Genomic DNA, 10,833 nt, shown 5'->3' on the forward strand with positions numbered 1-10,833 from the left:
CTATTAAAAACACATAATATATGCAAGGTCATCGACCTACCGGAAATATGCATAGAATATTAGTTTATATTTCTATAGAATTCTTAATGATAACATTATCTTTAATAGCTACTCTACATTATGTGGGATTTGCGCCCTTCTGCGTTAAGGTGTTATCCTCATAAGTCTCTAGCACATCAGCCAAATGCTCGTTATCTCTCGGCTTCTTGAACTGTCGCTTTTTTGTTAGCCGCCTTCTTACGCTTCGGCACGGGTTTCTTAAGGCCATGGTCTTGCATCGAACGTATACCTAGTAAAATATAAAACAATAGGTAATTGGTTGGCTGCATATTGAGAGTGCATTTGGCTTTCACCTTGTTTCTCGAGGTATTCATCGATTTTGGCATCGTCCATTGCATCGACTGTTGCGGAACGCCAAAGCTTCTGAAACTCGTCGTCCACCTAATAAATGGGTAGAATTAGTTTAGTAAGGCATACAACAGATAAACGTAAAACTTTTCTTCAGAGCTTACAGCAAAATTGGCGGTTCTGTCATTGTAGAAGAGTATCTTCTTTTTTGTCAATGGGTCGCACAATGAACAATATTTCGGCAGCGCGATTTTTCAAAACCTTTTCGCAATGTGGCAGCGATTCTTGCACATCCTCTAGTAAAATGCCGCCAAGTCCCTTTAAGTCATGCTGCTTCAGCAATCGCATCAGAGTCTTGCCGTCTTTGATTTTGTAAACGGGCTTGAAGCTGAACTTTTGTCCATCCGGAGTGACATCTATTTTGGGATTATTGCTAAGCGCTTCACCAGCCAACCACTGCAACGAATAGCAAGATGCACATTATTGTATTGGTCATAAGAGAAAAGGGAACCATCATGGCTTACATTCTTGACCGATTGACCTATATCTAGCTGGTTGGTTTCATCAAGGATCTCCTCAATACTCAATGGATGATCATCGCCATCCTGATGGCGGGTGCGCATAAATTTCACTATTTTGGCCAAGACTCCAAAACGATATTGGGAACTGCCAGACATGGTTTTGTATCTACAGAACAAAAAGGCATGAATTGGATGATCTGGTACAGCCTGTGAGCACTTACGTAGAAGCATCAAGTTTGGGTGCCGTTGGAGGGCGCATTTTCTTTTGGGAATCATCTCTGCTCGGCGGTGGCGGCGCCCTTTCCGTTCTTGTTTTCTTCTCAACGCTGCAAATACAAAAAACAACACGATATGTATTAAAACGCGACTTGTTGGCAGAAAGGTTGGGGAACTTACGTTGGCGTAGCCATCGCCCGTTTTTTGAACGCCTCGCGTTCCCGAAGCAGTGCGGGATCCATTATTATTTATTTTTAAGCTTTTTCGGTATTTACTAAAAGAAAATTTGATATTTTAAAACAATTACAATTTGCTTCAACAAAAAGCAGCTGTTGACTGAGTCAGGGTGACCGTAGTTGGTGATATATAGATTTATTAAAACATACCAAATTGTACCACATCATTGATTACTAGATGGTTACCCTAAAAACAGTATTTTCCCCGATTGCCGATTTTTGGTCGATATATATGTAATTCGATAACCAAATAAAACCACAGCAAAAGGTTTCATGGCGCGCATTTTCAAAAACACTATTAAAAACAAAGTCAGTTATATTTTGGTAATTTCGTTTATTTTTATCGCTTTAAGGGCTTTACATAATAGTTGTATATAATTGTGTCATATTTGAGTGATTAAATTTCTATGCAGAAATCTACGATCGGTAAGCTTGCTTTTTGAATATATATTCTTATCTTTGTCGGAATACGTTAGTAAATTGTACAACGAGTTCGTTTCTTGTATATAGTTTCTTGGTTTTTGTATTATGGTAAGGGTAATGCGATAGATACGATAGTCCAGTTAGTGGTTGTTTTTTTTTTTTCTTGTTTTTTTGCATTCATTGTTTCATGGTTTCGTTGGCTCCGTTAAGGTCTGGTCTTTAATGGGTCTCTTCAGTACAAACAGCGCACACAAAAACAAGTCAAAATTGTGTAAAGTTGGTTGTTTGGTAGTTCTTGTTTTCTCGTATCTTGTTTCCGTTTTCCGTGTCTGTTCACTCGTGTTTTCACTCAGTTTTGATTGTGATTGTTGTGGTTCTCGTTCTGGTTGATTCCGTAGTGTTTTTTGGGCGGTTGTTGGTCAGTTGAACTGTTTAATTGATCTGTTTTCTGTAAACTACTCGTACATTATGTTCTTTTTTGTTAAGTAGTATGTTGTTGTCAGTGGGGTCTGTGGAAATAGAAAGATAAAAATAGTTTTGCTTATTATGTTTGTTCGTGGTCGATGATCGGCAGGATCGTCAAATTGCTGCTGAATTTTTGAGGGCGTTTTTAGTTAAGTTACAAGTACAGAAGAACGGCGGTAGTATCTAATTGTAATAGAACAGTCTGAATATACGATAAGTCTATATATTTTGGTGTACATACATAATAATAATAAGCAAGATTTTTGGATCTTTCTTACACTATACACTAACAACTTACCTCAGATCAGGCGTTCAACGCATTCCAAAACTATGGCTACATTAATATATATAGATACACAGGATCAGCATTAAAAAATGTATAACTTACACTTAATTTCTTCGTAATCGCTTCCTGCCACTATCGTCACCATCGGAGCCACTTCGTTCCTCCGCTTCCATAACCTTTATTTTAGTGCCACAGATTTCTGCACCATTCAATACAGTTATTGCCTTTTGGGCACTTTCCCGTTCCGAATATTTGACGTATCCGCAATTTTTATTCGGTAGCAGATAGACATCAATAAGTCCTTTCCAGCAGGAGAATATATTCTTCAATATTGAGTGCGGCAGATTCTAAAATGTAATTTGCAATTGTAAGTAAAATAAAAAAAAAATCAATTTTAAATAGTTCACTTACAGCTGAGAGCACGATAAAAAGCCTTTGAGCAACTTGAGAATCGGGAGATGCAAGTGGTTGTGTTGGTGGCAAAGGTACATTGCAAATAGCGTCCTTTTTAGTGCGTTCTGTAAAGTACGAGTAGAGTAAAATCACGCATAATAAAATTTGAGATATTTCACATACTGTCTATAAACGAGGTGTCCATGCGAGCTGAACTCATGCCATTTACTTTGACAATTATGCGTTCACCCATCGGATATTCCAGGCCATGCAGTTTGTCTCTGTAAGCAAATGATGTGTGTTGCAGTAAATTGGTAAACTACATGAATGTAAAACATTACTTGGCATAAATCGCAGCTTCTGGATTATCGTAGACAACAACGGCTTCATTTGTCCGCGGTCCATCTGTAAAAATGTCAAATGTAAGACCTGTGATACATTAAAAAGTTATCCACTTACGTTCGCGCATGATTTGACAATAGTCGAGGCCGGGTATAATGTCAAAGAGTCGCCATAACTGATCCTGGTTAACACAATTGCTGACCGTCACCTCGAGGCATGTGGGCTGTGGGACGGGGACGTTTTGCATGCGTAAAAATGCCGACATATCACTGTTGACCGATGCATTCCAATCGTTGTTGTAACTACCACCTCCGCCGCTACCGCCTCCATTACCACCGCCATTGTAATTGGAGCCGCCTCCACCACCGCCACCTCCTCCGCCCCGGCCCGAGCCATATATGGGACTATCATCAGCCAGACGCCCGTATTGGTCACGTTGTGTGCGCGAAGAACCCTTTGGCTCGGCAAAGACGGCCTTGTATTTAGCAGAACAATTTTCAAATGCTACTGCGGCATAATAGAATCTGTAGAATATAAATATTTCGTATACATAACATAAGTTGAAATCCAAGAAATACTCACTTTGTAAAACGCACGTATCCAAAACCCTTTGGACTGCCATTGTTCTTCTCCCGCACAATGGTCACATTCTCCACCTCACCCCATTGCACAAACTCATCACGTATGTCATCTTCGGTCGCTGTTTTTGGTATGACAATAAACAGTCGCACATACTTCTCCTGCTCGTTTTCAGATTTATTTGAACCTTGATTACGACTGGAAATCAAACAAAAGAAAATCACATATCGAGTACAGTTGGTAATGCTAATTATTGCTGATCTCAACAGCAGCAGCAGCAGCCGCAAAAAGTTGCCAGGTCATTACTTATTTCACTTACTTTGCGGCAACCAGCACCTTGAGAGTTCTATCTGTTTTTCCAATCGTTTTGCCATTCATCTCTTCCTGCGCCTTAGCGGCATCGGAAGTCTTCGAAAACTTGACATATGCAATGCCTTTGTTCTCCTGTGTGTGTTTATCCTTAACCACCCAAATATCTTCTATCTCTCCGTACTTTGAGAACGCTTCGCGAAAATCTTCTTCGGTATGCGCTTTGTTGCAAATTATAAATAGCCGCGACATCGGCGGATCATCATCATTCGAATAATCCTGGCCACCACGTCCGCCGCCGCGTGATTGTGAGCGATAATCCGACATATTTCTTATTATTTTTTTCTGTTTTGCGAAATAATAATTTTCTTTCTAACTGTCTCACTTCCTTCTATTTTATTTTTTTCCCAACGAGACGCAGAACACAAAATGGCAGAAATAAAAAAATGCCTACTGTGTATATTTGTGTATACCACACAGTGTGACCGCAGTTTATATTTCGAAATACGCTCTTTTCGTCGTTCATGATTAAAAGCTGGTTACATTTTTTAACAGCTCTACTTGTTTTTCGTAAAAGAAACTACGGCAGTGCCGATTTGAAATTTGAGTAATAATTGCAAAATAAAAAAATAATATATTACCACAAAAAAGCCCCTGTTGATTCCGTTCACAATATTTATTTGTAATACCGGCTGGGATATTTACCAACACTGACCGCTTGCATGTTTGTTTATCTCAAAGTCAGGTAAACGCTCTGATGCTCTATCTGTCATACTCTACAACGTTCGCGCCAATTTATCCTACTACCTGTGCGAAAAGGCAACAGAACACTAATGCCTGATCTAACCTGCTTTAGTTACAATAGGTTCTTCCAAATGTCAACATTTCAAAGAGTCGCAATTATTGTCATAACAATGTCATATTACCACAACGTCCTTGGCGATATAACGAAAATGTCGAAGAAGTCGCATGTTGAGGACTTTGAAGGCGTTACTGTATTATTTGAGGCTCTTACAACATCGCCAAGCGACGACAATTGGCAAGTGTTTTCCTTTCCAAACAATGTCAAACACGCTGATAATATACCTCGGAATTGTACAGTCGTATATCTCAAGGAATGTACGTCCTGGAATAAATGCAGGCAAACTTGTTACAAGACGGGAGCAACGAGCTACAGGTGGTTTCATGACGGCTGTTGTGAATGTGTTGGTGGTTACTGTGCAAGCTATGGAATAAATGAGAGTCGATGCAGTCAATGCCCCGAACCAGGATGTGATGAAGATTCAGACGAAGACGAAAATGAATAACAACAAACAACTGTATACAGTGATACATTGTTACCAAATTTATGAAACTTTTTATCGATGCTCAGAAGGGTTTTTGTAACTAATGTAACTAATTGATAAATAAATTTTATCTTTAAGATCAATTCATATTTTTGTTTTATTTCTTAAAATTAAATTATTTTCTTGAACATCTGCGCCGGGATGTGACCACAAACCAATTTCGGAAAATGAACGATGTAGCGCCAATTGTAGACATACCAAAATGTAGAAATCCCGATATTGTCACCTGTTGGTTCTACAAAACCGATTAATCCTTTTCGATAGTCAAATTTATCGCTAATTTGCACATCACTAATTTCAACTCCACGTTGTTTTGGATTGGTGCATTTTTTAAACAAGTTTAAAATTAAAAAACAAATGGGCCGTAAATTTCAAAAGAAAGGAAAGAAGGTCGAGCAGTTGGAGATTGTGCCGCTGGATGAAAATCCACCACTCCCATCACAACGACCATCTGATGAAGTGATTCCAAAAAAGGTATGAAGCATCTATTGCTAAGGAAATTAAAAAATCCTCAACATTTCTCAACCTCTGCAGGAGAAATGGATCAACAAACAGCGTGTATTGGTGTTTGCCGCACGTGGTATCAGCCATCGAGACAGACATTTAATGCGTGATATCAAAACATTGATGCCGCATCATCGTGCCGAGTCCAAAATGGAGCGTGCCAAAACGTTGTCGGTCATCAATGAAATGTCTGAGATGAAGCACTGCAACAAGGCTATGTTGTTTGAGGGACGCCGTAAAAGAGATCTGTACATGTGGGTGGCGAATACTTCGGGTGCTACCGGACCATCTGCTAAATTTCTCATTGAGAATATTCACACAATGGCTGAGCTGAAATTGACCGGCAATTGCTTGAAGGGTTCGCGTCCGTTCCTATCGTTTGATGCTAAGTTTGACGAGTTGCCACATCTGAAACTGCTCAAAGAGTTGTTGGTGCAGACATTTTCGGTGCCTAACCATCATCCCAAGAGCCAGCCGTTTATTGATCATGTGTACACATTCACCTACCTGGATAATCGTATCTGGTTCCGTAATTTCCAAATCCTTTCCGAAGATGGTGGTCTCTCCGAGGTGGGACCCCGCTATGTCATGAATCCTGTAAAGATTTTTGATGGCTCATTTACGGGCAAAACCATTTGGGAGAATCCCGACTACGTGAGTCCATCGAAGCAGCGACAATTGTTGAAGAAGGCTGCCAAGGACAAATATGTTAATCGTGTTGAGCAAAAGGTGCAACACGAAGCAACGCGTCCCATGAATGCTTATGAGGGTCTGGACAATGAAGAGATCTTCGACGACGAGGACCCCATTGAGACAGCCAAACTGTTAGCACTGAAGGCCAAAAAGAAGGCACAGCAAACTAAAACGCCGAAGGCGGCATTGACACAAAAGATTAAGGACAAACAGATGAAGGCCGTGCAGAAGGTGATTGAGCAAAGGAAGGCCAAGGTGAAACGTGAGAAAAAGGTTTAAATGTTTTATTACGAATAAATATACATAAATACATATATATAAAAAATGGATACATTTAATAAATACAGTTACAACTTCTTGTGCATTTGCCTCTGTTTCAGTAGTATATATATATCTTGATATTAGCAAACATTAGATTCTTATTTATTATTTCTTTTCATTGCATTTTGTACGTTGAGTTGAGTTTGTTTTGTTTCTTTACACGGAGGGTCCTTCACCTGACATCCATTGTAAGATGTGCGTTCGTTATGAGTTTCGTCTTGTTTCTGGAATATTATGAGGGAGAACTTCTTAAAGAATTTACTCGGCCATAGGATACACTTCGGCATCTGTGGGTGGCAGTCGTGTAATGCTGAATGGCTGCTTGTTAATGGGCATCATTTCGACCACCTGAATTGGTGGCTCTTCGCCCGGCTGCAGCGGTTCCTCGCCAACTAGCTTGGCCAGATTGCTCTGCGCCCAGCGACCGGCGCGTCCATTAATCGTCTTATCCTCGCAGACACACAGGAAGAGTGTATCGACGACCATCTCAAAGAGCGACAGCACAATGTGAGCAATAAAGAACGAGAAGATGATAATCAATATGACGGGAGCCATATAGAAGTTAAGGCCTGGCTTATCCTTCAGCATAACGATGCCAATCAAGCCGGAAAGTGCGGCCACAACAACCTTGCCCAAGAAGAGAATAAAGTCACCAATGCTGTTGATTGTTGCCACTTGCAAAGCATTGGTGGCCATGGCATTCCAAGCCTGAAATGTTGAAACGTTTTAAAGAATAATAATTACTTTATAGTTTAAGACTTACGATGCCTGCGGCTGGGCAAAAGTTGATGGATTCAATGGCAACCACAGTGTAGGCATTATGATTAAGGAATCGTATAAACTTCTCAAGCAGCCAAAAGCCGCAAATGCAGCACTTCAAACAGCAGGCAGCGCATTCAGAGCCCTTATCCTCGCCCTTCTTCAATCTGCAAATGAAAACAAGTATTTTAGTGAATATTAGAGTAATAAATAATGTGTTCGACACTTACTTGGCATAAAGGTATGTCAAGATGAGGCGTGGAATTTTGAAAATGGTAATCACAAAAGAACCCTTGGCAACGGTGCCCAAATGATACTTAATCAGCTTGCCAATGGCATACCAAGTTGGTGTCGTTGTTGGCTTGCCAAAATACCAAAAGGCCACAGCTGCGGCCAAAGCAAATTGCTGGCAGGCAAAAATAAACTCCACAGTCCAAATGAGACCCACCACATAGACCCAGAACATGCTGCGCAAGGCTCCGGCATCTGCATACTCTATACGAGGAATAGCTATTAAAACAGAGAGAAATGCGGATTAGTAAAGGTTCCAAGAATTGTGTGAAAAGATTCTGCTATATACAATATAAGAGAGGCAACAAACATTCAGATCAATTGGTGTATATACATAAGAAGAGCTAGAGCTTAAAAAACACAATTTAAATGATGTCATATATATCACTTACGTAGCCATTTGACCAATGGTTTTTTTTTTGGTTTTCAACAAAATAAAAATATCAATTTAGCATTAATACAATAAAAGTATTGCTACTATCTAATACTCCAACTACTCAAGTAACTTCCGAAATACTTTTGCGTTTGTTAACTTACTTCTTTGATCGTTTGTTGTTGTTGTTTGGTTGAGGAATTGCCCAGCATTGGCGGGCAGCTGTTGAAATCCGGCATTGCCGTGGAAAAGTGCAAGCGGACTCTCATCCGGAGTGGTGGCTGTTACAAGGCAGATGACCACCATTACCCAAAAGCTTAAAAATGCAATTAGCACTATAAATGCCAAGAGTGGAGCTATTAACAGTCCAGGCAGATTCATCATGCAGACGCCCGCCTCCTCAAAAAGTGCCGACAAGCCGGACAATTTATTTTTCAGAAAATATATGATGACCAACAGGATGATCTGCAAATACAGAATAGTTAATTATTGAACTGAATATGCATTTTGTGTCTCTTTGTCATACCATAGTTATAGTGGCTATAACAGCCAAGGCAAAGACAGCATCTCGATTGCGCAAGAACTCCTCCAGTTGAGAGTATTGAACATTTGGTGACTTGTTGCGTATGCTGTAGTAAGCATACCACAATGCACCAGCCAAGCCAACGCTGGCAATGATGACGAGCACACAAATTATCCAGGAGACGAGGCGGGAAAGCCAATGCATCGTGATAACCAATACAATGGAAATGACTATAAAAAAGATTTGCGTTAACTCTGCCATTATTGACATAAGGTTTCAAGACTTACGCAGGGAAATACCGCAGACTGCGGCTATAAGGTGCCAGGTGGAGTAAATATCGGAGAGAAACTGTTGAGCAACATCCCAGCTGTTGAGCACATTGACCACCTCATCAGCAGCCGTTTTGGGCACGCAACGATGCAACACCGGCGAACTAAAGAAATATATATTGAAGCCATTAATAAATCCTTGAAGAATAACTGAGTAACGTTTACCTTTCGAGCACTGGAAGCGTGGGACACGGGCCGAGTATGTTGAATGTTTTGTCGCCCTTGCTCAGCCTTTCCACCTGCGCCATATTATAGTCATATTTGCAGAGTTGGGTGCCAGTTTCAGTAAAATAACTGAACAGCTCGCTGGGTTCATTCAGTGTGCGTTTCGGACAGGTTTTAACGCAAATCTTAAGCGATTGTTTGAGCTCCTTGACACTGAAGTAGAACAGTTCGGGTGTATCAAGTGTATTGCGTCCGGATAGCGGGAAATTCTGAAAGCGTTCATTGTGCTTAACGCCACAGGTATTGCCAAAGGAGTCATAGCCATTAATCAGACGCAATGGATTGCCAAAAACGAAGGAGAAGATCGCGATCACAATCTGAAAAAAGAGACCGAGAGAGAGTGTGAAAATGAAAATCAAAACAAATATGATCTAATCGCGTATTACTTCAAGGTATATATGATATATGCATGTGAATATGCTACTGTTTAAGTGCCAACGCCCACGAATTTTAGCATGACTAGATACAGTCTGAATTGTGCATAGCAAACAAATGCGGTATCATGACATGGGAATAGCGTGTCCAAACATATTTAATTTACTTTTTGCTAAAGGAATTTTTAATAGATTCATGTTTCATGCGCTGCCAAAGCCATTATATTGTGGCTAACATTTCATTAGACGAATTAGCAATAAGTCCACTCATATGATAGCGATGACGACACACACACTGTTGTTACAGTTGTGTGTTCAGTTCAAGCAACAACTTCCCCCTCTCCCTTTGCACTACGACCGCACAAAAGAGAAGTCTGATTAATCTTTGCAGCTTTCACTTGAGTTATATATGTACATGTGGTTTTATATATAAATGCATTGGATTACTACTGCATGCAGGAATGCGGGCTTTATTTTTTGCTATTACACATACCCTCACACACACACTATGTTTTATTTAGCATATTTACCAGAAATAGCCAAAACAATATGTAAAGTACAAGCCAAAATACGTCGGTACAGGAGCGGTATTTTGGTCTATTCCTATTGTTTTGGGCTTCGCCTTCACCGTCCTTGCTCTCCGCACACCCCATTACAACACCTTTCACTTATGTAAATTAATTATAATAATTAGTTTTCTATATTGAGCGTTTTATTTTTGTTTTAATTATTTCGTTTCACAACCAAACCGCGAATGTCTGACAGGGACGGTGAAGCGGCCACCAAACACAAAAACGGTTAGGGTTGGCGCAAGTATTGTTCGTTTCGATACTTTCTCACCTGGCGTTGCATTTGAATATATCGATAACAATTTAGGCGCGGTGCATTGCACATACGTTACGCGCCAATAATTTGAATTTGTTCCAGAATTCTTGACAAAGTATTTTTTATTGTTTTCGTTTTATTATTAAAATATA

At 40.1% G+C, this 10,833-nt stretch overlaps 4 protein-coding genes across 5 annotated transcripts; 1 reads left to right on the forward strand and 3 right to left on the reverse strand.

The window, feature by feature from the left end:
* Positions 1-21: 21 nt before the first annotated feature.
* LOC133844661 (general transcription factor IIE subunit 2) lies at positions 22-1,433 on the reverse strand. Its single transcript, XM_062278745.1, is given in 8 exon segments — positions 22-223; positions 225-289; positions 354-441; positions 513-557; positions 559-804; positions 873-1,035; positions 1,091-1,195; positions 1,266-1,433. Coding segments are annotated over 8 exon segments (879 nt in total). The 5' UTR covers positions 1,328-1,433; the 3' UTR covers positions 22-118.
* A 438-nt stretch (positions 1,434-1,871) lies between these two features.
* LOC133844658 (RNA-binding protein 45) lies at positions 1,872-4,560 on the reverse strand. Of its 2 annotated transcripts, XM_062278743.1 has the most exons (9): positions 4,129-4,560; positions 3,813-4,007; positions 3,348-3,754; positions 3,230-3,293; positions 3,072-3,169; positions 2,907-3,013; positions 2,598-2,842; positions 2,508-2,543; positions 1,872-2,253 (listed from the first exon to the last, which is right to left on the reverse strand). In XM_062278743.1, exons 1-7 carry the CDS (start codon positions 4,443-4,445, stop codon positions 2,600-2,602), a joined length of 1,431 nt encoding a protein of 476 aa, XP_062134727.1. In that variant the 5' UTR covers positions 4,446-4,560; the 3' UTR covers positions 1,872-2,253; positions 2,508-2,543; positions 2,598-2,599. The 2 variants fall into 2 exon arrangements, with proteins under 2 accessions (XP_062134727.1, XP_062134726.1); XM_062278742.1 differs by lacking the exon at positions 2,508-2,543 and having other exon boundaries at positions 4,129-4,558.
* A 1,184-nt stretch (positions 4,561-5,744) lies between these two features.
* LOC133844659 (ribosome biogenesis protein BRX1 homolog) lies at positions 5,745-7,025 on the forward strand. The gene is made up of 2 exons (XM_062278744.1): positions 5,745-5,938; positions 5,999-7,025. Exons 1-2 carry the CDS (start codon positions 5,822-5,824, stop codon positions 6,938-6,940), a joined length of 1,059 nt encoding a protein of 352 aa, XP_062134728.1. The 5' UTR covers positions 5,745-5,821; the 3' UTR covers positions 6,941-7,025.
* Positions 6,925-10,636, reverse strand: LOC133844656 (choline transporter-like 1). The gene is made up of 8 exons (XM_062278740.1): positions 10,387-10,636; positions 9,423-9,799; positions 9,216-9,361; positions 8,932-9,158; positions 8,570-8,870; positions 7,972-8,251; positions 7,746-7,908; positions 6,925-7,690 (listed from the first exon to the last, which is right to left on the reverse strand). Exons 1-8 carry the CDS (start codon positions 10,507-10,509, stop codon positions 7,241-7,243), a joined length of 2,067 nt encoding a protein of 688 aa, XP_062134724.1. The 5' UTR covers positions 10,510-10,636; the 3' UTR covers positions 6,925-7,240.
* Positions 10,637-10,833: the final 197 nt, after the last annotated feature.

The sequence above is a fragment of the Drosophila sulfurigaster genome, chromosome 3 (genome assembly GCF_023558435.1).
Source record: "Drosophila sulfurigaster albostrigata strain 15112-1811.04 chromosome 3, ASM2355843v2, whole genome shotgun sequence".
NCBI lineage: Eukaryota > Metazoa > Arthropoda > Insecta > Diptera > Drosophilidae > Drosophila > Drosophila sulfurigaster.